The sequence below is a fragment of the Sarcophilus harrisii genome, chromosome 1, assembly GCF_902635505.1.
Source record: "Sarcophilus harrisii chromosome 1, mSarHar1.11, whole genome shotgun sequence".
NCBI lineage: Eukaryota > Metazoa > Chordata > Mammalia > Dasyuromorphia > Dasyuridae > Sarcophilus > Sarcophilus harrisii.
The window spans coordinates 481,056,501-481,084,378 of record NC_045426.1 but is presented as its reverse complement, the minus strand read 5'-3'; the positions used below and the strand labels follow the sequence as shown (position 1 = coordinate 481,084,378).

Genomic DNA, 27,878 nt, shown 5'->3' with positions numbered 1-27,878 from the left:
CTCAAATTGTGTCTACTTCACACATCTTTACTTGGATCTGACTCCAAGAATCATTGTTTCCTCAAATCAGCACATGGTTACCTAAGTAAGCATGCTATTAATCAATCTTATTCTTTCAAGTTCAGTGCTAATATGCAAGCTAATCTGCATTAATACTAAACACTATGTTTTAGCTAATATTTCAATTTGAGATGAGATAGTTATTAATTTTGTGGTTGACAAAAAAGCTAGGAAAAAAGTTATCTTCTTAACTAAAAGAATCAAATTCAAAATTATTTTGATAGATTGGAATGAGACAATGCTAATAAGATGAAATTTTATAAAAGTAAAAATAAAATACTGAGTTTAAGTTCCAAAAATCAATTATATAAAAATAGGTTGGGAAAAACTTAACTTTTTGTCTTTAAATCAGTTCACATGAAAGAGGTTTACTTAGAGATTTTAGTTGACTGAAAGCTCTATGATTATCAATATTGTGTGTTAATTTTGGAATTATGTCAATCATAAATCAATCAAAAGTAGAGAGTTCAGATCAAGGAAAATAATATTCCACTATTTTCTTTACTGATCAAACCACAACCAGGAGACAGTTAATTTCCGAGTACCATACTTTAATGAGGACATTGAAAAATTGAACCATATCCAGTTAAGGGTAATCAGAATTAAAATAATAGCTAATATTTCTATAGTAGTACAAAGTCCTTTACAAGGGGAAGCTCGTTGGTGCAGTGAATAGAGCCCCAGCCTTGCAGTCATGAGGACCTGAGTTCAAATCTGGCATCAGATACTTAACAGTTCCTGGCTATGTGACGCTGGGCAACTCACTTAACCCCAATTGACTCAGAAAAAAAAAAAGTGCTTTACATGCATAACCTTTCTGATTTTTAAAATAATCCTAGTGTTTGTGTTGAGATACTACTTCACCTAAAGTAATATAATATATAATAACATAAAAGTTTAGCTTGGAAAAGATTTAGAGAGGCACTTAAGAGATCTTCAGATATAGGATTGTCATATACAATAAATGTTTATGCTATATGGATTCAAAAGACAGAACTAGGATGGGTAGAAGTTATGGGGAAGAAAATTTAGTTTCAATATATATGAAAGAGCTTCAAGATCTGGAATGTCTTATAAGATTCTGAGCTCCCTATAACCAGAAATACTAATGCAGAAATTAGATGATCATGTCTATCTATCAGGGAATAGACATCTAGATTAACAAAGTTATAATTCTACAAAGATCAGGTTTGCTCATTCATTTTCATTAGATATTTTGCTATGAATCTTCTACCCTTCACAAGTTCTGCAGTCAACTTTCACAAATACATATACTCCCATGCTACTCCCTTCTCTTTTAGAGTAAACATGTGTTTAATGATCCTTACCTTGAATCCTTTCAGTTTTCCACAGCAAATTTATTATTGAAAAATTATTTCTCTTTCCCCTCTTCACTAGTTCTGAGTTATTTAAACCCAGATTGGAAACAACATAATTCCTTTAAGACAGAACACTGTTACTCAGAGCTTTGCTATATTACTCATGTTAGAAATGGTAGCCATCACTCAGGTTGTACACTAGAAAGAGTATTGCCCTTTATGTGACCAAAAAGAAAATGTATAAAAACAATTATAAATCAAAATTGAATTCACAGAAAGACTATGGCCCAAAATGAACTTTATATGGGTAATTTAAAGATTAAAATTAATAAAGATAAATTAATCATTTTAACATTAATTTTAAAAATTGCTTCAAATAATTACACACATTTTTACACCCACCAAAAAAAATTCTAAGTACCTTTTACTTTTTATATGTAGGAAAAAAACAATTTTTCTACAATATCTAGTTGGATAGAACAATTTCTCAAAAAATGTAATGAAATCCAGTTCAAATTTGACTTGAAATATCTATAAATATTAAAACTATCAATGATTAATTTAAAGCCTTGATATTATTGTTTAAAAAAAAGTTAACCAAATATTTCATCTAAATTTGATCTTGAAAATCAAATTATATTTTGATAGAATTCTAGGGATAGTAGTCACTGCTATTCTAAGAAAAATTTAAAAGAAACACATACTCCATTTTTTTCTATACTACTGATGATGCTAAATTGAAAACTAACCTGAATAATCTTATTATCAATAATTTTTATTTTATATATATATAGTATAATCTTCAGAGATTTGTCGATTATTTTTTCTGGTTGTTAAAATTTTTATGTAGATATTTTATAAGCAACTCTTGTTGTGTTCTCAACCAACTCGTAAAAAGTCAATTAAACTTTACATTTTAATGAGTTTTAGCTAACTGCAAAACTTTTTTAATGATAATTTCAACTCTACTCATTTATTCTGTTTCTCATGTTATTAGAACATCATCAGGGAAAGACAGGTGGACAGAGTACTGGGCCTGGAGTTAAGAAGACCTGAATTCAAATCTGGCCTCAAACACTTAATTTGTTGTGTCACTTAATCCTATTTGTCCTAGTTTCCTCATCTATAAAATGAGACAGAAAAGAAAATGGTAAACCACTCCAATATTTTTGCAAAGAAAACTCCAAATGGTGTAATAATTTGGATTCAGCTGAAAAATAACTAAAGAGCAACAAAAACAACAGAACGTTATCAAAATTAATTTCAGTCCTGAAAACAGATATGTGACTTGCATGAAGTGACCAGGCCCAGAGAACCAAAATTTAAAGAATGCTTAAAGGTCTTGTATTGTTGTGGTATCAGAAAAGTTCAGCACACAATTTGCAAAATTAATTAAAATAGGAAACTCTCCCATACTATACTGGGGTCTCTCTGTCCCCACCAATATCAGATTTCTCCCCTTCAAAGGCCAGTGTCCCAAGGTCTCTTCCTTACAAAACAGTTCCTACTGAACTGTCCCAGCTGCCAACATTACTAAGTATGACCCAAACCAGATAAAAAATGTAACTGAGAATATTTAACAAAATAAATAAAAATACAATAAATAAACACAGATAAACTTAATTTGTTGTCTTTGAAGTCAATATGCCATATGTAGATTTTAATGTTCCCCATTTCTACTTAAATTTGACACAACCACCTGAAAATATAACATTCAAATCTCCTTAGAAGAATCTCAGTATATATATATATATAATTATATATATATATATATGCTTTAGTATAGTGGCTATAGCAATCACCACAGAAGTGATTGCCAAGTCATATCTCCAAAAGGGCTATTCTCCCAGGTAATGGCTGAGAACAGAGACAGTGGTACGTGGTGAGAAGTCTAGGTACTACTGTGAGCTTGTGAGCTTACCTCCCTGTTGATGGTAGTTGGTCTGCAACGGGGATTGCTCAAACATTCAACATATCCAATTTCCCCAAATACCTCCCTCTCCATCTTCCAAACTTCTTCATATATGTATAGATCATCACTATTCTTCCAGGATCCCAGGTCTGCACCCTTTCTGTTATCTAATCTCCTCAATACTTACACAACCATCACCTTAATACAGGTCCTTGTCATCATTTGCTTATTCTATTGCAATAGCTTTCTGATCAATCAATCCTCAAGCATTTACTAAGCACTGACTATGAGTTAAAAACTATGCTCTCTTGCTTCTTCTATTTACTTTTCCACTCCTCAGTACCCTTTGCTGGATCTATTTCCTACTCCCAGTTCCTTTTATACTTACTCCATAAAAGTAAGTGTACAATGTACTGAGTCCTCTCCTCTTCCTACATTCTCTTGATGACCTTATTAGCATAGATTTAATGATCATTTCAATGCTAATCACAAACAGACCTAAAAATACAGTCCTAGTTTATCTTCTGAGTCTAGTCTTTTATCATGAACTGACTATTAAACATTTCAAACTGGATATATTCTATGAACATTTCAACACATGTCCAAAACAGACCCTTTGTCTTAATTTCCTTATTTCTGTCAAAGTCATCACCATCTTTTTTTAGTCTCCCGCTCTCTCTTAACCTATGTATTCCATAAATTGCCAAATCTTCACAATTCTCCACATTTCTCACCTTCCCTCTTCTACCCATTCTACCCATTCACATACTACTTTAAGCCTTCATAATCTCTAACCAGGGTAACTTTGATAAACTTCTAATAATTCTTTATTAACACTTTAATAATTCAATGTCAAAGTGATTTCCCTAAAAAAAAAATTAGTTCTAGTTACATGCTACTACTGTACTCAATAATATTTCAGTGACTCTTGAGTATCTCTAGGGTTAAATATAAACTCCACTATCTGGTTGATTTAAAGCCTTTCACAACTTGGCTCCAATTTACCTCTCCAGGATTGCTACCCATTATTTCCCTTTTTTATACGCCAGGTTACCTGATTTTTTCATGTTCCTCAATGTGACACTCTATTTCCCAACTGTTTTTCCCCATACCTATAATATAGACCCTCTTCTCATCTGCGTGAGGAGAGAAATCCCTAGTTCCTTACAAAGTTTAGTTCCACCTTCTACAAAAGGCTTTTCCTGATCTGTCCCAGACCTCTAATGCTTTCCTGCACAAATTACCATTTTTTGCATATCATCATATGTGAATATGTTATTGCTTTTTGTAAAATTTAGATCCCTTGAAGGCAGAGACCATTTAATTTCTTTGTCTCTCTAGTACTTAGCAGCACACATTGGTGCTTGGTGGCTGACATTAAGCTTACAGTCTACTAAAACTCTCAAGATCATCTTCACATGAATTGTTGCTGAGTGATGTTTTCTGAACCTGTACAGGTGATATTTGACCCCCAAGCGTAAAACCTTATATAATATCATAATAGATTCTAATCTGCTAGAAAAAAGGAAAAAAAGAAATTTACATGATATATTTATTATATGTTTTTAAAAATAACTAATTGTATACAGTGGGCTTGCAATTTCATGTGCAATCATCTTTTTATTATTGTGCTATATTACAGAAATGCATGTTTTATTTCATAAATTAAAAATAATTTTTTTTTAATTTGAGAGCTTAATTCTTCATTTCTAATGGAACTCTCACATTTTGTTAACAAGATTTCTGGCTATGATGATCTAACATAATAATATAGCCAACAGTAAGTGAAAAGAGAAATTCCATGGAACCATGAATAAGCCCCTATGCAGACTGACATATCAGCAAAAACATTACTCAACAGTTTCATTTTATTCAGATTTTGCAAAAGAATACATAAACATATTCATAGTGGTTTACAGTTTATAAAACCTGGTTTTAAAGTGCAATTCTATCTATTATGACCTGCGTGATATGGAAAAAAAAATAATTTCATCTCTATAGGCCTTGAGATTTCCTTAATTTTAAAATGCAAAAGGTAGAATAAAACAGAGATTGACCTTTTCTTGTGCTATGACCCCTCTGGCAATCTGATGAAGCCTATGAACCTCTTCTCAGACATGGTTTTAAATGTATAAACTAAAACATATAAGTATAACTAAAGGAACTGATTATACTGAAATAGCCTTGGAAGGTCTCAATGCAATACAATAGAAAGAGCACAGGCTTTATAGTAGTATGAACTGGTTCAAATTCCAGTTTTATCCATGAGACACTGATCAAGTCAATTAAACCTGACTTCATCTCAGTTTCCTATTCTGTTAAATCAAAGGATCTCCATTGTGCCTTTCCAGAGCCTTTGTGAAGGATCTATGGAAGAACATGGGCAAGAATTATAGAGAATGAGAAGACATGAATAGATTGCAATTTTCACTGATGGAAGAAATTCCCACAGCAATAAGACAATGGCTCCAGTGTAGCATGAATTATAGCACAAATAAACATTTCATTGAATTAACATTAGGTTTCACTTACTCATGTAAGGCAGCTTTTCTGGGCATGGATGGTAAGGAGAATATGTGAAGTTTTCTGGAAGATACATTGTTGTTTGGGCAAGATAATCACTTGAATTATTGCCTTCAGGGTAATCTTTGAGAAAAAAAAAGAAAAATTAGAGTTTTTTATCTCTATTAAATTACTTGATGCTTATATTATCAGTTTTTCAGCATATGTATTATTATCAATGTGGAAAAAAATAAAATACAAAGAATTCACAGTAGCAGTCCCAGAAATTATGTGCAAAACTACAGTTAGGGAGGAGATGTAGTCACCATGGATAATGTCCTTAAAGCCACAGAATCACAGATTTACAGCTTGAAGCAAACTTAAAAATCACCCAATCCACCCCCTCATTTTACTAATAAGGAAATTGATGCTGAGAAAAGTTGAATGACTTGCCTCAAGTGTCTGAATCAGGATTTTGATTCAATTCTTCTTGAATACAAGTCATATGTTCAATATCTATTATCTGACTTTACAAAGATTACAAGGGAACCCTAAACATAGGGTTTAGAAAGGAACAGATCCATTTTCATAAGAACTAATTTTTTTGCTTGTCTTATATCCCTACTTTATTTCTAGATAGTCTAAACGATGGCAAACTAGGAATTTTTGATTCCCATACTCACTTTGTAAAGCACAAGCAAGTCTACAAATGGTTTGGAAATATAGCAGGGAAACATACCACTTAGCTATCAAATCACAGCAAGTTATCTATTACCCCAAACAACTAGAATGAAAAATGTCCAAACTCACAATAAGGCTTCATCCATGCAATCTATAAGGTGTAGAAATGGGAAGCATATTATCTGAGTGCTCTTATATTATACAGGGTCTTGAAGATTAAAATTAATATTGCTATCATTATTCAGGAATATTAAGTTTTTCATTACTGTGATCACTCAAGCTTTTTAAAATGTCATTCTAATGCATCACATATTAATTAATACAATACTGAATTGTTGAGCTACATGACCAGGTGTCATTCAAAATATTCTAACAAAATTCACTCCAAATTACATCATTTCCTTTTCTTTCTTCTTAGTCCTTTTTCTTCCTGCTTAGTGTGAAGGTATTTGTTTAGTCATTCTAGGTTTTGTTACTTTTCAGAGGACATTTTGAAAATGGTCCATATACCTATCCTCATCTATTTAATTATACCAATTTATTCTCCAACTCCATTCATAATTCCAAATCAAGAATTCCTAACCTCCACACTTTTGGCAAAATTCCCTTTCTATACATGAGTGGCTAATTTCCCTCAGTCTTACACTGACATATCTGTGATCTGATAATTTCAATCAAAACAAAAGATAAAAATTACTTCTTAAGAAGATCAAATGAGAGGACTCTATAGAGAAAAGAGAACTAATTTTGGAGTCAAAACCTAGGTTCAAGTCCTCCCTCTAAAACATTTGGGAAGAGGGAAATCTTGAGTGAGACAACTAATCTCTCATTTGACCAAGCAATTTTCTAATACAATAAACTTTACAACAGGTTCCAATAAGCATTGGTAAAGGGTCCAGGAATTTTTCCTGGGCTAATTAACTCTAAATCCAATAAACTCCAAATTATATACATATATGTTGTAGACAAACAGATCTGTGTGTAATTATAAAATTAGATTTAAGAAGGAAATCATTATAACATTCTCTTTCTACATCACATTTCCCACTCTAATTATTTTAATCTTTCAAATTGCCAACATATAAAACAGTACTTCTTATACCATCTGTAGTAAGTTATAGTAGATAATTGACACTTTTGTAGATAATGTATTAAGAATCTTTTCATAACCCTCTTTGTACTATTAACAGATTTTTAAAAGCATGTGCTAACATAAAGAAACAGTATTTTGAATGAGATGTATTTATTCCCTTTAATATTTTGGCCAAGTGTATCTACCTCCCATTAACATGTACAGTAATCCCAATACTCTTTAACTACAATAACACCTATATCACATGCGTATTTAACAAAATTCCAACTCAACCAACTTTCTATTGTCAGAGAATCATAGTCCTAAAACTATCATAGGAAAAAAGCAGAATTATAGATTAATGAGTTTTGAAAGATTATCTACTCTAATCCCTAATTGGAGAATATAAGTATGAATCCTCTCCTTTCATCTTTACTCACAGGTTAGTCATTCAAAGTGTGATGTAGGAATATTTTCTTATACATTTCATGTGAAAATTTAGGTGAATATTTAAGAATGAAAGTCTTTATGTTCACAGAAAAGTATGGCTATAAAATATAAATACTAATTAAGAGACTATTCTAAAAACTGTATAAATAGTCTGAAAATAATCAACAAGCATTTATTAAGAACCTATATTCTTCCAGCATCATGTACACAAAGAAAAAAAATGCTAAATGAGGGAGGTGCAATGGGGAGGCCTTTAATACAATATACCAGGAAGAAAGCATGTTTACATATAAATATGTGCAAAACTAAATAACTAATACAAAGAGGTTTGTTCAGGAAGTCACTAGTTGCTGGAAGAGAAGGACAGATGTCATGGAGATCATACTTTGAGTTGAGCTTTGAAGTATAATAAGTATTCTAAGAGGCAGAGGGAAGGAAGACTTAAATTCCAGGCATGGGGGGATATGCTCTGCAAAAGCAGAAAGATAGAAGATGAAATGTCATTATGTAAGGAACAACATGAAAGTCAGTGTGCATGAAAGGAATGATGAGTGAAAAGTTTGACAGGGTAGTTTGGGGGAAGGCTGTGAAGAGACTGAAATGCCAAACAGGAGGTTAATAAGGAAGGGCTGAAGTTTAAGGGGAAGGGGGGGAGTCTGTACTTTAAGAAAATCACTTTGAAAATCATAGAGAATGAAAGATAAGATGGGAGCTCTATTAGGAGTCTACTGCAATACACTAGACAGAAGTCATGAGAGGTTGTAGCATGAAATGTTATTGTTAATATAGACTCAATAACATATGGTAACTAAATGAACAGCTAAAGCCCCTATAAATATAATGCAGTCATCTCAATTTTTCAGGGAAATTGGCTTTTTCTATTTAAATATAATATAAGGAATTACTAGGTACAATATAAGTATACTCAATTAAATCAAAATAAAAATGTATATGCAAATATATAAGCAAAAGAAAAATAATCACTTAGACATATGTATATGGCAAATATCACAGTTATAAACTTTACATACAATTAAAATAAAAAGGAACAGGTAAAAAATAAAACTGAATTGCAATCCTTATTCCCCAGTGGATAAATGATCAAAAGACAATTTATAAAAGGAAAAAAAAATTTATAATAATCACCTGAAAAATGCTCATCTTCACAAATAATAATCAAAGAAATGTAAATTAAACACTTTCAAGGTACCAGCTCATATACATCAAATTGAAAAAAATAAAAATAAAAAACTATAGGGGGTTGCTATGCTGGGGTAATCCTAAAATTTGTCACCACCTAAAGTGCCAAAAAATTCTGGAATTAAACATTGACCCTTCAATGCATGTTATCTCCTCAACAGGGAAATATACACAACCAATTGCACATTTTTTAATAAACTGAAATGCCCAATTTTTTGCTGAAGAAATTAGGGTTAAGTGACTTGCCCAGAGTCACACAGCCAGAAAGTGTTTAGTGTCTGAGGCCATATTTGAACTTAGGTCCTTCTAACTTCAGGGCTGGTGCTCTATCTACTACACCAAGTAGCTGCCCCTGAAATGTATATTTTAAAGTTAGTCTCAGATGTAAGAAAACTCTCATTGATGTAAAAATTTAGTTTTTCAATCCAGCTGTTAAGTTTCATAAATAAGCAACCATATTATTAATGATTTTTTAAAACTAGGGCCCATTTTATAATTAGACATTTTTCCTATAATGAATATATAATGAATGAATTTAGGATTTCAAACACAAAAGAACATCAAACACATTTTAAAGTCTACTTTGCAGTCTAGTTATTTCTCTTCTAGCACATGTTTTATCAGCCCTATTAAATTATAAGCAACTTGAGGACAAGGCCAGTGGTATTATATTTAAGCTTTTTAGCCATAATGTTTTTTACAACACAGGCGCTGAATAAATGGATGTTTAATGTTATTGAATATTAAGAAATAACGTAGTTGATCAATGGAATAGGTTAGATTCAAGACACAATAGTCAATGACTACAGTAATTAAGTATTTGACAAACCCCAAGACCCTACCTCCTGGGATAAGAACTCACTGTTTGACAAAAATGGAAATTAGTATAGCCAAAACTAGGCATTGGCCAACACAATATGGTGTTAACACCATATACCAAGATAAGGTCAAAATGGGTTCATGATTTAGACATAAAGAGTGATATCATAAGCAAATGAGAACAAAGGATAGTCTACCTCTCAGATCTATGGAGAAGGAAGGAATTTATGGCCAAAGAAGAACTAGAGTATATTATGATATGCAAAATGGACAATTTTGATTATATTAAATTTAAAAGGTTTTATACAAATAAAATCAATGCAGATTAGAAGCCAATGCAATGATTAGAAGGAAAGCAGAAAATTAGGAAAAAAACTTTATATCCAAAGATTCTGATAAACACCTCATTTCTATACATAGAGAACTGAGTCAAATTTATAATAATACAAACTATTTTCCAATTGATAAATGGTCAAAGGATATAAACAATTTTCAGATAAAGAAATAAGACCATTTCTAGTTATATGAAAAAATGCCCTAAATCACTATTGATCAGAGAAATGCAAATTAAGACAAGTCTGAGGTGCCACCACACACCTCTCAGATTGGCTAAAATGACAGGAAAAAAATAACGATGAATGTTGGAGGGGATATGGAAAAACTGGGACACTAATACATTGTTGGTGGAGTCATGAACTAATCCAACTATTCTGGAGAGCAATTTGGAATTATGCCAAAAGAGCTATCAAACTGGGCATAACCTTTGAGCTAGCAATGTTTCTACTGGGTCTGAAAGAGATCACAAAAAAGGGAAAAGGATCCCTATGTACAAAAATGTTTGTGGCAGCCCTTTTTATAGTGACAAGAAACTGGGAAACTGAGTGGATGCCCATCAATTGGAGAATGGCTTAATAAATAATGGTATATGAATGTTATGGAACATTGTTGTTCTGTAACAAACAACCAGCAGAATGATTTCAGAAAGGCCTGGAGAGACTTGCATGAACTGATGCTGAGTGAAATGAGTAGAACCAAGAGATCATTGTACACAGCAACAAGAAGATATGATGATCAATTCTGACGGATGTGATTCTTTTGAATAATGAGGTGATTCAGGCCAGTTCCAAAAGACTTGTAATGGAGAAAACCACCTGCACCCAGAGAGAGGACTGTGGGGACTGAATGTGGATCACAACATAGTTTTTTCACCTTTTTTGTTGTTGTTTGCTTTTTGGTTTTTTCTCATTTTTTCCCTTTTTGATCTGATTTTTCTTGTGCAACATGATAAATGTAGAAATATGTATGGAAGAAATATACATATTTAGCATATTTAAGATAATTTGCTGTCCAGGGGAAGGGGTGGGAGAAGGGAGGGGAAAAATTTGGAACACAAGGTTTTAGAAGGATGAATGTTGAAAACTATTTTTGTATGTATTTTGAAAATAAAGTTATTATTTTTTAAAAAATAAAACAAAATTGGCAAATGCTACAAAAAAAATTTGTTGTACATAAGTGTAACCCAAGTTTGTTAGCCCAGCCTGTACTATTTTACATGAAGCCTATAATTGGTCAATAGTATGCTGATGTGATGCTATGTGACTCATGAAGGAAAGAGTTGAAGGAGCTTTGGAAACAACAGACATTCCTTCTTCAGGAGAGGTTCAGACATTCTACCCCAATCATACACCCTCAGCCCTTTCTCTACCAATCAGGCAATTCCTGTCATCAGGAAGCTTACAATCCAAAGCAATCAATTTTATACAAGCAAACACTATACCAGAGAAATTTGGAGACAACAATTATTACTCGCAACAATGTGAATTGGAGAAGCTTTCTTGGAGAGAAAGGGTATTGTCACTGGGATCTGAAGTCACATCTATCAAATCTTTTAATACCTTAGGATATAGTGCCTCTTAGCCTGATAACATAGAATAGAGCTACATCTCTCTTATTTTCTCCCTACTCATCATAATGATCACCTCCCTATTATCCTTTTTTTTTTCATTTTCCAATTTGAAGCTTATTTTCTTTGGGAGAAAAAACTAAACCAAAACCAAAAAACCCTAAAATTACACAGCAACTTATTAAATCAGCAGAGTATTTTATTTTTAACTAAATAATACAGTATTCTATTGATCCCAACATCTCTTACAAATCATGCCATGATTCTATAGATTCTGCAATCCACATAACATTCAAAGGCTGAACTACCAAAATGATTCTAATTCCATATAGTAACCCCATATTGTTCCAAAGGAAATAGAAAAGATACTTATATTGTTTATAAAAGATTCCCTCTCCCATATTTTATCTACATAGTCTCCCTAAAAGACCAATTAGTAAATTCTCCATCATTTAACTGCCAGTCAGCTTGTCAAGTAGTCTCCCTTACCAAAGAGTGAGACAAAGGTAATTAACTATCTAAGCTTCTGAAGAGATGACATTATAATAAATTCATAAAACCACTACTCTCTCAAGAGAGTAAAGAAATGGTGAGATAAGTAAGAGTAAATCTATTAGAATCACAACCTTCACAGCAAGGTATGATGTATGATAGATTATTTGAGACTGATCCAATCAATCAATAAATATTTATTAAGTGCCTTCTATGTGCCAGGAAGTGTTGGAACAGCTGGGATTCCAAAAAGGGTTTATAAAAGGTAGTCCCTACTCTCAAGGATCTTATAATCTAACTGGTGAAATAATAAAAACAATCAATCAATCACATTTATTAAGTACCTCATTCTTCAGGTACTATCCTAAGTGCTGGAGACAGAAAAAGTAGCAAATGACAGTCCCTGCCTTAAAGAACTAATAATCTCAGTACTAAGAATGTCTGCATTATATATGTGTATATCTAACTTTGGTCAACAGAATATAAACTTCTTGGAGGCAAGGACTTTTTACTTTTGTTTATATTACAAAATATTTAGCAGAGTACCCAGCACATAGTCCAGTTTAACAAATGCTCATGGAATTTAAATAATTACAGTACAAATAATAAATACTTCAGAAATATGAGATTCCAGACTTTAAAAATCATTATTTTATTACTAAACAGATAATTTTCACTTGACATTTAGAAGCCTAGTAATAAAAAATTAAGAAATAATATTGATTTTGAATATGTTTATATAGACCCTAGCAAAAAAGACCCCAAGTCTTTAGTAAAGTAAGCAACAGGAAGGCGCATTGACAGGAAAAGGCTTCTATTGAATTTAAGTGGAATTTAAATAGGCCTTTTTTTTGCAGTGGGCCCTTGTTGAATTCCTTGTTCCAATTCCTTGGACTGACAAAATTATCATGACCCCATCATTATTGTATTCAATCAGAAGGTATAGATGTCAACATTTCAGGTCATTTTTCTCCTATAAAAGAACCTATGGGTGTCTCACTTCTTCACTAACTCCTTTTAGGAACTAAGCCTAATTACTAAACTCCCAATGGCTAGTTCATTAGGAACTGCCCACCTTGGAGCAGCATGTTCTTGAGGAACTTTGCCTGCCTTATGGCATCTTCCCCACTTCTGCTAGGAATTTAGCCTACATCTTTTTCCCTTGTTAGTTGCTAAACTCCTTTTTGGAACTTAGCCTGCTGCCAATAGTGCAATAATATCTTAGCCTCTTAATTTGGAGATAGTGTAAGTCTATAAATTCTTTTGAGAGATCTCATGACACTAGTATGGAACCCCAATATATTTTGGGGTTCAGCCCTAGAACCCCAAGAATATACATAGTCACATATAAATTATCTTCTATATTCTATCTTTCATGGAAATGAATGTTTTTCCAGTAGGCAGAAACAGGCTTTCTCAAACCAGCTCCTTATAAACCATTTCCTCTCAGGAATGGTTTAAATGTCATGCTAAGCTTTTTTTTTTTTTTTTAATCTAATTAAAGATATTTATTGCCTGGAATTTTACCTTTTTTGCTATTACACATTTGTCTGATTCCTTATTGGGGTAAATTTTTTTAAAGGAGTTCAGAGGAGAGAAAATAAGGTAATGAGAGAAACTGGGGAAAGAAAGTCTATTTAAGAAAACTGATAATTGATTGCTTGACTCTAAAAATAGGATTTAAAAAAACCTAAGCTTGCCAGATTGAACACAGATTTGAGAAAGTTTTTTTCAAATAAAATTTTTGAATAAAAAATTATGTATGCTAAAAATAAAAAGAACTCCACAGTATATTTTCAGTATCACATACAAGAAAAAAAATGTGTAAGAAAAATTCAGGTTTGGTACTCTGGATTAAAGTTGAGGCTTCATATAAACTGTTCCCCACTCACCTAATTGTGAATTTACAATAGACCTTTTCCATGCTAGGAAAAAAAAGACATACTTTCACCTTCACCCCAACCAGACTACAAAATAAGGAATTTCTTTATTTAGAATTTTATTGTGGGAGAAGGTTTTTCCTGTAATTTCCTCATTTTCTCTAAGCTTTATTAAATTACTTGAAAGAGAAAACAAAAAAACTATTTTCTAAAGTGGTACTGAATCTGACATGCTTGACCTAGGACAAAGCCTACATTTGGCAGAGAAATCTACAGGAACACAAAAGAAAAACCACTGAGAATTCCTAAACAAATATCCTCTTCCAAGATTTATTAAAAACACTTGCCCTTCTATCAATAATCCTTTGCTCTAGACATCTAAGTAGAAAAAAAAAAATTCTACCCCCTCCCCTTTCCAATAAAGGAAAGACATGATAGCAAACACTATAATAGCAATTTTTAAAATAACATTTCTATTATCTCAACAAACTCACAAAGGCAAGTCAACAATCCATATTCTTTTACTGATTCATAAACTTATTCGACAAAAATAGGGACCGTACTACTGATCAGTAACACTGACAAAGTAAAATGAACTACCAGACACATGGATGATTACTTTCCATTTAGACAAGGCTCCTTTGTTCTTTTACCAATAAGCCCTTCTCTTCAGTGGGCCCTGTCTTACACAAAAGATTCAGATCCTCTAAATAGTACTCAATTATATAAATATGATAATAACCCAAATGTGTTTAATGGATGTTTTCTTTCCAATTATGTGAATTCTTTCCTCTCAAGAACAGCTGGGAATTTTAAACACTTCTATTTGTTGAATAGCAGTAAACACAATATAGAAAGTACTTACAAGCTTAACAATTAATCTTCAATAGATTAATGGAAATTCTGAATTCATATTTTTTTAATTTTAAAGAAAAGTTTAGGTGTTATTGAAAAAATGATCTTCTGGTCATAGAAATTTAAACTGCAGTCAATTACTATAATTTTTTCTCTACTATTAAGAAAGGTAAGAAGCATTTGGAAATTTTAATCAGACACCAGAAGGGTGAAGAACAATTTTAAAAAATCTTACTTTTTGATTTGTGGCATCACAAACTAAATTGTAAAAAATCATGTTGAGGATTTTTAAAATGTATATGACATATATATAACATATACATATATAAAAAGGACAAAAAAAGGTTTTTCAGATCTTTAATTTTATCAATGCGGGATACTCCCAGTAAGGAAGAGAAATCCCTCCCTTGAATAAATTGCCAATTTAATTGGAACTCGGAGTCTCAGAGTCACCCAGAGCATGGTAAGGCTTAGTGTCTTGTCCATGGTCACAAAGCAAATATATGACAGAGGGAAGATCTAAACATATTTCTTGCTTTGACATAACACCTCCCATGAAAATTGTGATAGACAGACAGATATATGTATGTGTGTGTGTGTGTGTGTGTGTGTGTGTGTGTGTGTGTATGTGTGTGTGAGAGAGAGACATTGCATGAAGATTCAATTAAAAGGTAGCTGGGTAGTATAGTGCATAGAGCACCAGCCCTGGAGTCAGGAGGACCTGAGTTCAAATTCAGCCTCAAGACACTTGATACTATCTGTATGACCCGGGCAAGATAATTAACTCTGATGTGTGAGAGAGACAGAAACAGAGAGAGAGTGACAGAGAAAGAGACAGAAAGACAGAGAGAAAGAGACAGAGAGAGAGAGAGAGACCCAGAGACAGAAAGACAGACAGAGAGACAGAGATAGAGAAGAGACAGAGAAAGAGAGAAAATGATTTTGAATGAAACCAAGTCTATATATAACAAATCCTTAGGATTATCTAACTAGTCTACATACTATACAACTTTAAATCTCAATACATATTTTCAACAGAAATTTCACTTCTTAAGTTTATAGATCATAATGACTATGGAAAGTTATTGCATTCCAACTTATACTCAATATTCTTTTGTAGAATAAGCATGAGGGAAACCCAGTAGCCCTTTGAAAATTATGAACAGAATTGTCTTTATGTGGCTAATTCCTCCTTAAAACAATGGATAAATTAAAATTTTATCCATATAATGCTTTTATTTTATTTTTGTTGTAAGAATTAATAGTTTTGTGCTTAACATCATCACTTTACTAAAATTTGCCTTAATCTTCTAACATGCATATGACACACAATACCTAGTTTGGGAAGGTTAAGTTATTTCAAAAGAAGTCAATAATAAATATACAAGAAGATATTTTCATCTTTAACAAGTATTCAGATGGGGGGAAACCTAGTGTTTAATGATTTCAATTACTTCTTACTCTAAAAATAGAAATCAATGTAAAGCAAAACATTCTAAGCAGGAAATATTCTTACCTGTACCATTGAGAGTAGCATTTTTATTTGTGTATAGTCTGATCATATGTCCTATCGTTTTCACATTTTCTTTCAACATTATACCTCGGGCTTGTACCATAAACAGATAGGTGTTGACTATAAAGACAAGAAAAACATAAAGTAACATACTATAAACATTGTATTTAATATAGCAATTTCTCAACTTGTTAGCTATTGCAACCTAAACTGATTTTTATCTAGTTTGATAAAAAAGAAAACAAAGAAAAATAAAACATTAGAAAATCGCTCTCCACATTACACAAATTACCTACTTAGGGTTGTTTAAGCATAAAGTGATAGTGTCAGACTGACAAATGAGTTCTGATTCAATCAATGAGGGATGGAAAAAGTACAATCTCAATCAATCTCAATGGTTGCCCAAACCACACCATTCTAAGAATACTTGCTCCTTCTAACACATTTTTAATTAAATTAAAGCATGAAAAATATTTTCTGACTCAATGTAGCATAATTAACATTTTAAAATTCTTGTTTATTCCTTCTGGTTACTTCCTTTAAAAATTTCTCACAATTTATAAAGTACTTTATAATTAGGTCAATTAATTGGCCCAGTGTTTTCAGGTCATTATTTCCATTTTACAGAAAAGTTAAAAGTCAGAGAAGTTAAGTGACTTGCACAAGATTCATAGAAATTAAATAATTGAAAACACTTAATATAGGCAGCCATTAAGAGAATCAGGATTAAAACCCGAAGACTTCTGCCTGCTCTGGTTTCTTTCAAACATACAAATATCTACCCCAACCCTGTAAAATACTTTGCACATAATGTATATGTGTGCATGTTGTTTCCCTAAGGTAATTGAGGGTAGGGACTGTTTCATTTTTGTCTTTGAATCCCCAATCCCCAGAAAAACGCCTAGCACATAGCAGGCATTATTTTAATTCATTAAAATTATAGATAGAATAAAGATAAACTAGTTGATTAATGACATATAGCATATATATGTATATGTAAACATACATATATGTGTGTGTATATATACACATATATATTCCTTTAAATTTGCAAGGTACTTTATATGTTATTTAATTTTTATAATAAACTTGTGAGACAGGTATTATTATTCCCATTTTACAGATGAGAAATCTGAGACTGAGAAATGTTAAGTGACTTGCCCAGTCAAATTTCTAGTAAATGTCTAAGGCAAAATTCACATAGGCATTTCTGATTCAAAGTTCACCACTCTATCCACTACTCCATGGAGCTAGAAAAATATTAATTTGCTCTGCTTGACCTGCTTACAACCTTCCCTTTTCCACATATTAAACTGAATTTCCCAAAACCCAAATGGGAAAGAATACAATGAAGTACAATACTTTTTATTCTTTAAATTTTCTTTAAAACAAATGGGCAGCAACGAAAGATGATTAGTAAAGAAACAAAGTTATATGTTTCATTTGCTTTCCAGTCTTTCAAAATGGAAATAAAGAATCTGACTTCAATCTAGTTTTACTTCAGGCATGGACACAATGTTTCTAGAAACCTGAACAGTAAATATATTTTATTTATTCAGGCAGGATTTCCTGGCTATTTGAGCTTACAGGGAGCAGATTTTTCTTCTAGCTCTGGATTTTTTTAAGTCATAGACTAAAGAAAAGGAATAATTACCAAAAAAGCTAGAAGATTCTTCAGGGAAACTAAAAATAATTTCTGCTGAAACAAGTGACTTATGTAATACCACACCTAATACATTCAATTTACAGGATACAGGAAAATTGTATTCCTAAAATAAACTAGTAATGTTTTTATTCTGTCTCGAAAGATCTTTATAGCATTTCAATCGTTCTACTAAAATCAAGTATTAGCTTCTAACTTCTTTATTAATTCACTTCACTTTGTATCTGCTGTCCTGGAACAAGATGTTTCTCCTAGGCTAAGTTCATCACTTCTAAACTCACCAGCAGGATGCTAACTCAAGGCTTGATTGACATCTCCACCTTCCTCTCCCCTCTGTTTGGAGGGCTGAAAGAGTAGCAAAGCCTCCCAAAGCTTTCCTTTATGGGAGGAAAGTAAGTGGATGCTTAACACACTCTCTACTTTGCATCTGCTGCCTGATTTCAACCCCAGGAAATAAGATGTCCCCATATCAGATAACTCAGATATCTCCCCCCACCCTTTTTCTTCCTCTTTTTTGCATGTTTTCTTCACTCCCCCAATCATATGTCAGCTCCTTGAAAGCAAGGATTGTCTTTTTATTAACTGCATCTCCCAGTACTTAACATAATAACGCATGCTATATATAATAGGCATTTATTTAATAAATGTTTCGATAGTAATGATTTAATTTTAAAATAGATATTAAATGATCAATTAGCTTGTTTAATGTGTGACTGACTCCAAACTCATAAATCCTTCTAATTCTAAAGAAAAAAAACTATGAATTTGAACATACACACACACATATACATACCCTTCAAAAATTAAACAATAAAATGATAAAATGTTAGAACTGCTGGGGTTTTATCATACATCCAACCTCCTTTAAAAATCACAAAAGTTGAAAATATTAATGTTGACAAACTAATATACTAATAATTGGTAAAACTGAATTAGTCCAACCACTATATTTTTAATTGTAACTACATTTTTAATTTTTTTTTTTGCTGAGGCAATTGAGGTTAAGAGACCAGGGTCACATAGCCAGGAAGTATTAAGAGTCTGAAGCCAAATTTGAACGCAGGTCCTCCTGGCTTCAGGCTGATGCTCTAACCACGGGGCCACCATAATTACATTTTTTAAAGTGATTAAAGTACCACCTCACATCTATTGGATTGGCTAATATAACAGAAAAGGAAAAACAATGAATTTTGGAGGAAATGTAGGAGAATTGGGATACCAATACACTGTTGATAGAGTTGTGAACTGATCTAGCCATCCTGCAGAGCAAAATTGAACTATGCTCAATGGAATATCAAACCAAACCTACCCTTTGATCCAGCAATACCACCGCTAATACTAGGCCTATATCCTCAAGAGATTAAAAGAGGGGAGAGGATCTAATTGTACACAAATATTTATAGCAACTCTTTTGGAGTTTAGCAAAACAATTTGGAAATTGAGGGGAATAAGCCCATTAGGGGAATGTCAAGCTGTGATATATGAGTGTAATGGAATAATATTGTGCTAAAAAAAAATGATGAGCAGAAAGATTTCAGAAAAACCTGGAAAGATGTCTATGAACTGATGCAAAGTGAAATAAGAAAAACAAGGAGAACATTATACACAGTAACAAGCAATACTATGCAACAATCAACTATGAATAACAGCTATTCTCAGCAAGACAATTGGAAAGGCCTCAAGATGAAAAATGCTATCTACCTTCAGAGAAAGAACTCATGAAGTCTGAATGCAGCCTGACTTAATGCTGTTTTTCACTTTCTATATCTCTGAGGATTTTTTTTCCTTTTGTTGTCTTCTTTCATCACATAACTAATATGGTAATGTGGTTTGCATGATTAAACATACATAACCTATATCAAATTGCTTACTGTCTCAGGGAATGAGTGAGGAAGGGAGAGAGAAATGTGTTATAGTAATAAAAATGATAAACAAATAACTTCCAAAAGAAAAAAAGGTTAGAACTGGCCTTTAAAATCACTTATTCCAATACTATCATTTTACATAAGACAAATATTTGGAAACAATGAGATCAAGAAATTCCTTTTTTATGTTAAAGGTGATGTGAGATTGTGGCCTAGATGCCAAAATTGATGTGCTAAGTGGGATAGAAGAATTTTAATTCACTGAATTAAGCAAAATAAGAATAACTAAGAGGTTATTCATATAAATTAAGACAAACAGGGAAACAAATAAGTCCAAAGATATTTACAGTTGTCATGGATGAGATTCAATTCAAAATCCAAATGAAAGAAAGATCCTTTGTAGGAAAAATAAAGTGTTCCTATTTAAGAATGATATTGTGATGACTGCATCAAACTCCCAAGTGAACCTTAATTACTCAAATGAGTTTAGTCTATCCACAAAAATGGATAAAGGTCTATTATTCAGATTATGTTATACAGTTGGACAATTAGAGCTATTACATAACTCTTGCTTGGATAGACACCACAGAAAGATGATAAACTATAGGCTGCTAGTTGAACAGAAGAAAGAGGTCAGTTGAATTACATGGGATAAAAAACAAAGACATTTCAATGCAGAGAATTGTTCCCTGAAATAAAATCCCATTTATTTTACATAAATATTCTCCAACACTGTTATGTGACTACAATATCTAAAAAATCAAAACCTTAATGAGCTTTTTAACAATAACAAATTGAATTCTAAAAGTGCTATAAGAGACATAAAACCAATCTATCACCAGAAAAGGAAGCAGTAAAAGGATAAAAGGACAATAGATAATAGATGCACTAATCCTTAAGTAATGTTAGGAAATCTAGAGAAAGGCTTCTATATAAGATGGACTCATTGGTATTTATTTATACACATATGGACAAGGGTTGTAAAGAATGGACGGGTTACAATCAGAATTTTTGAAGGTAGTATCCATCTTTTACACTTCTAATCTAATGAAACACTGAAGATAAAGTATGAGAAGTTCATATTAAAGCCAAAGGAGTTCATCTGATGACAGTCAATAAAGAGCAAGAGAACATAATAGGAAAAAAAATCTTTACAAGGAGAGGAAATTTGGGGGTCTTTTCTGGGTTATCAGCAGAGAGTTCCAATTGAAAATGAAAATAGCATCAGTTATATTCTGTTCAGTCTAAATTTTCAATAATAGAAAAATATCCTTTACAATCCAGAAAAAAATCTTTTATATAAGGTACTATGGCAATATGATAAAACACTAAAATGTTTCTATTCTTTTCTTATCTTTCATAAAGAGCTAGCTCTAAAAGCAATTATGAAAAAGTGGTCAATACCCTGATATTAACCACTTTGGCAAAGTAATTTAATTTAATTCAAATGTTTATTATATTAATAAATGAGATAAGTAGCCTGATGGAAGGGTTAAAAGGCCTTCCCAGGGATCAGGTCAATTTGTATTAAAATCTGTTCTGCATTGGACAAAGCACTTAACTTTTCAGTGTCCCAGAAAACTCAAAATTTTAAGTGGGAGAATAGCTGGAGATCTGCATTGCAAGAGGAAATTTCCTCTCTTAGGAGTTTACTACACTGAAAAAGTCACAGGTCTACCCTCCATTCTCCATCCCAATACCTCAAAAAGCATGTGTGTGGATGTGTATAATTATTTGGTTTCCTCATATGTAAAATAAAATAAAAAGATAAGGTAGACAGACTATATAGGTGCTTCCAGTTCTAAATGAATGATTCTAGAATTCTAAATGATAGAGACTTTGATTAAATCCCCAACAGAGGAATTAAAAATGATGACCAGTCATCTTACACAAATTACCTTCATCAAATCTATAACATGAACTTCTGAAAATCTTATCCTTTTTTAATCAAGTACCATGTTAACTTACTGTCTCAGGGAATGGGTGAGGGATATAGGATCATTAAGAAAGACCTTGGAGATCAAGTTTAACTTTTTGTAAATAAAGGAAACTAAGGTTCAGAAAGATTAAGTAGTCTGGTGAAGGTTAAGTTGCAAGGGACTTCCTAGTTTAAACTGTACAGAAATCTTCTTTACAATATAATAGACAAATGGCCATTGATCCTCTGACTGAAGAATTCCAAGGAAGGGGAACCCCACTAAGTTCTGAAGCAATCCCCAGATTGTTTTGATTTTTTGCAATTTCCAAACATAATTCCTAAATTCTTCCCCGATGAGAGTTTTTCAAATAAAGAGAGCTATCATGTTCCTGCTAAATTTTCTCCTCACTAGGTTAGACATCCCCATTTCTTTTAAATGTGGGACTACTATGTCACACAAATAACAAGTTTTGGATGCTATCTAATCTTCTGATGCAAAGAAACAGCTAACTAGCACAGTGGATAGAGTGCCAGGCCTGAAATCAAAGAGATGAATCTTTCTGATTGTGAAATTGTGTAAAGTGGAATTGTGAAATGATCCAACTATACTGAAGAGCAATCTGGAACTATGCCCAAAGGGCTATAAAACTTTGCATACCCTTTGACCCAGCAGTGCCATTACTGGGTCTGCATCCTAAGGAAATCATAAAGGAGAGAAAAGGGCACACATGTGCAAAAATATTTGTAGCAGCTCTTTTTGTGGTAACAGAGAATTGGAAAATGGATATATGCCCATCAATTCAGGAATGGCTGAATGAGTTGTGGCACATAAAGATAATGGAATATTATTGTTCCATAAAAAATAATGAACAAGCTGATTATAGAAAGACCAGGAAAGAGTTATATGAACTGATGCTGAGCAAACAAGCAGAACCAGGAATATATCATATATAATAACAGCAAGAATGTGTGGTTTTTATGAAAGACTTGGTTCTTCTCAATGGTTCAGTGATCCAAAACAATCCCAATAAACTCTGGACAGAAAATGCCATCTGCATCCAGAAAAAGAATTATAGAGATTGAATGTAAATCAACACATGCAATGTTCACTTTTTTTCTGGGTTTTTTTTTTCTCTCCCATGGTTTTTCCCTTTTGTTCTGATTATTCTCTACTAACATAATTCATAAAGAAATGTGTTTTAAAAATAAAATAAAATAATTTTTTTTTAAAAAAGGGCAAAGACCTACATGTACAGAAAAGTTTGTAGTGAATATATATATATATATATATATATATCCTATAAACCATAGAAAAAAAGAAGTCTGCCCTTGATTACCAGATTCATACAGATATGTTTTTCAGAATACTGTTTTCAATCCCCATGTTTACATCATATTTTAAAATTTACAAACAGCTTTCTTTGCAACAATACTGAAAGACAGAATTCTATCATCTTTATTTTAAAAGTAAAAAACTGGGGCAAAGAGCAGTTAATTGATTTCCTAAGGGCAAAGTAAGCATCAAACTAAGATCTTTTAATCTAAGTAAGACCGGGTGCTGTTTTCAATTCAACACACTGGGAAATAAAGGAAATAGAAAATTGTTAAGCTCTGAGCACTGTAGATTTTACCAAACTAAATCATCCAAATATAGCAGAAAAACTGCTGGATAATGGAAATTTGGAATTAAATATCAAAATCATGCTTTTTTTTAATACCCCAAGATGTCAAAATCAAAAACCGATGAGAACTCATGATCTTGAAATTACTTGTGACAAACTTTTATAATAGTTTCCAGTATTATAATTTTAGAGTGCATGGTGAGGTGGTGGATAAATAAAAATTTATCCTATTATACCCTTAGAAACCAATATAAAATCAATTAGCTATGTTAAAAATAATTTCCTGTTCATTAAACAGCCTTCTTTAAATTATTATCCTTAGAGATCTAATCCCTGAAGTGAAAAACTATTGGAAAACAAAGTACTGTTTGATAAGAGATTTCTCAATAAGAAAGTGTCAAGAAAAACAGCACAAAAATATTATCTAAGGAAAATAACTAATTCATTATTGTTTAAAAGTTACATGGCCCATAATTACAACTTAAAATCACAAATCTTGGTTAACCTACCCTTGAGTATTTGGAACTCATAATTAACAGGTTCTAGAATAAGAGACAGGGCAGAAAAGTGAATACCTAAAATTCTTAAAAGCCATGAGATAGCCTGCCAGTCAAGAGACATTGCAATTAATAATCATTTATTAAACATCTACTATTTGCTGACCACTGTTTTCTGTGTTCAGAACAAATACAAAAAGGAAACACTTACTGCCTTCAAGTGGGGAAAGGATAAAAACTATATACAACAAGATACAAAGTAATTGGGTGAGGGACATTAGCAACTAAGGGGATCAGGAAAAGTTTTAGCTGGGTTTAGAAGGAAATTAGTTATAAATTGTAAAAGGAAGGAAGGAAAGCATTAGGAATAATCCATACAGCCTGAATAAAGGCACAAAGATATTAAGTTGCCTTCAAATACTTAAAAAAAAAAAAACCTCCCAATCATTAAGAAAAGTTTTATATACATTCATTATAATGGTCAAATAGAATACAGCATACAATTTCATATTTCATCAGAGAAGGTTTAAGTAGATCCTTGTTCAGTTTCCATACCCACAGAAAGCTAATTTCAAATCAAAAGGAAATATTCTTCCCCCTTGCCCTTTGGATGAAGAAGATTGCCAAGTCTCTTCCTACCTCAAACTCTACAGCTCCTAGGGGCTAGCGTGCACTTAGCTTTTAAATTCCCCTTCCTATCTTTCCATTCTTCTTATACCTTACCCCACCCCCCACCCCACCCCACCCCCCCACACACACACACACATTCTATAATCCAGTGATTTAGGTCTCTTTGCTCATCTTAAACATGACTCTCCATTTCCCCAGCTCTGCATTTTTATGTTATTCCTAGCTAACACCTCACTCCCATGCTAAGGATGCTCTCCTTCCTCAATTCTGAATTCTAGCACTTTGTCTTCCCTGAAGCTTTACCTCCTCTCATTTTACAAGAAGCCTCAGTCCTCCTTAATCTTATTGCTTTTTCTCTGAGACTACTCTCAGTTTATTTTATGTATACCTTATTTATTTGATGCTTCCATACACACACACACAATGCAATTTACTGATTCCTGGGCAATGAATGTTTAGAGAAATTCAAAGTAGGAGACATTGGAGTTCTCTGGGTTATTTTGTAAAGTCTACTCATGTAAACTGACCAAGATGGAAGGAATTCCTTTTTGAACAACTACAATATCAATTTAGCTTACTTTAAACATGGTATTTTACCAAATTTTGAACATGTATGAAACTACTGCTCTAACACATGAAAATTGACATCATATATTATTTAATTAAATCATTTATTTAATTATTTAATATGTTTGTTATATACTATAATAATTAATCAAATAATTATTTAACTAAAATAAACCACCATAAAATTTAGGGTATAAATGGGAATAAACTAAAAGCCTTCCTAACAAGATCATAAGTGAAACAAGTATTTCCATTATCATCATTATTATTTAATATTGTATTAAAAATGCCAGCTATAGCAATAAAAACAAGAAAAACAGAAGGAATAAAAATCAGCAATGAGAAAACAAAACTAGCGCTCTTTGCAAATAAATATGCTTAAGAAACTCTAGAAAATCAACCAAAAAACTAATAATTGGCAACTTTATCAAAATTGCAGGCTATAAAAGAAATCCACTTAATTATTAGCATTCTATATATTACTAATAAAACCTAGTAGCAAGAGATAGAAAGAGAATTTCTATTTAAAATAACTACACACTTAGGAGTCTACCTGCCAAGACACACAAACAGAACTATAAGAGCACAACTAAAAATTGCTTTTCATACACAAATTCATATCTAAACAATTGAGAAATATTAATTACTCATAGATAGAACTAAGCCAATAAAAATAAAAATGATAATTCAATCTAAATTAATTTAGTTATTCATTGCCATACCAATCAAGCTATCAAAAAATTTTTATAGAGCTAGAAAAAAAATAAAATTTATCCCCCCCAAAAAATCAAGAATATCAAGAAAATCAAAGAAAAAATAAAAAGGCATCCTAGCAATACCAGATTTCAAATTATATTACAAAGCAGTAATTATCAAAACAGTCTGCTATTAAATAAGAAACAGAGTGGCTGATTAGTGGAACAGATTAGGTGCATAATATATAGCAAATGACCATCATAATATAGTGTTTGATAAACCCAAAGATCTAACCTTTGAAGGCAAAAATTCATTCTTTGACCAAAAAGGAAAAAATAATAATACTTGGAAAACTCGAAAGCAGTCTGGAAGAAACTAGTTAAGACCAACTTCTTTTACCATCTCCTGAAATAAAGGTCCCATTTCTCAAATGAGTCAAATTTGAAAAAATAAAAACTATTCTTCAATTAAGAATCAAAGATTATGAACAGACAGACAATTTTCAGAGGACAAAACCAAAGCTATCAATATTCACATGAAAAAATGCTCTAAATCACTACTGACTAGAGAAATGCAAATTAAAAACAATTCTGAGTTATCACCTCATACTTATCAGATTGGCTAAACCACAGAAAAGAAAAATGATAAATGATGAAGAGAATGTGGGAAAATGAGTATGCTAGTGCACTCTTGGTAGAATTCCATTCTGGAGAACAATTTGAAACTAGGCCCAAAGGGCTATCCTTTGACCCAGCAATAGATTATTAGGTCTGTACTACAAAAAGATCAAAGAAGAAGAAATAATTCCTATATGTATGGTGGCAAAGAACAGGAAAGTGAGGGGATTCTCATTAAAAGGGGAATGGCTAAACAAGTGGTATATGATTGTAACAGAATGCTATTGTTCTATAAGAAATGATGAGCATAATAATTCAAAAAAAAAACCTGGAAAGACTCATATGAAGTCATACAAAGTGAAGTGAGAAGAACCAGAACAATCTACAAGGTAAAAACAATATTGTAACAATAATCAACTATGAAAGACTTAACAACACTGATAAAGTAAATGATCCAGACAATTTCTGAAGAACTCATAAAGATGCTATCCACTTCCAAAGAGAGAACTGATAAACTACAAGTGCAAAATGAAGCATATTTTTTCACTTTATTTTTCTTGGGGGGTTTTCTAGCAACATAGCTAATATGGAAATATGCTTTTACATGTTTTCATAATTACTTCCTTTCTCAATGAGGAGGGGAGAATTTAGAGAGAAAAACCTGAAAATGAAAACTGAAAAATAAATGAATGATAAATACATTAATTAGTTTTTTTTAAATAGACTATTATGTAGAACATCAGTGGCCTTAAAAGAAATCTAATGTCAAAGATTAAAAGCAACTCTTACTGATTTTAAAATTAGATTAAGAAACCCAGGAATAGATTAGAGAATCAGGGGAGGAAAAGCTGGTAACTAAAAAGATTAAATATAAACAGTTAAGAAACTCACAATAAGATTTCCTATTTTAAAAAAATCAAACCTGAATGAAAATGCTAAAAAGCTTTGAATACATATGATTTTAGAGTTCATAAGGTTGAAAACAAAAAGACAGTGCATTCATTTACGCATGAATTCTGACTGGAACATATCAAGAAAAACGAAAATAAAGAGTTCAGAGCATGGAATATAACAATACTGAAAAACTCAAAAAAAGTTATATTTTTTCTTTACTAAAGCATTCTATTTGAATTCAGCATAATATT

General features: G+C 32.0%; 1 protein-coding gene across 1 annotated transcript in view; it reads right to left on the bottom strand.

Moving 5' to 3' along the window:
- B4GALT6 (beta-1,4-galactosyltransferase 6) overlaps positions 1-27,878 on the bottom strand; it is a 77,714-nt gene that overhangs the window by 41,116 nt on the left and 8,720 nt on the right. Inside the window, exons 2-3 of the mRNA XM_003759809.3 lie at positions 16,662-16,778; positions 5,824-5,937 (exon numbers count right to left, since the gene is read on the bottom strand). Of these exons, the coding sequence (XP_003759857.1) occupies positions 5,824-5,937; positions 16,662-16,778 (231 nt within the window). The remainder of the gene's footprint in view (positions 1-5,823; positions 5,938-16,661; positions 16,779-27,878) is intronic.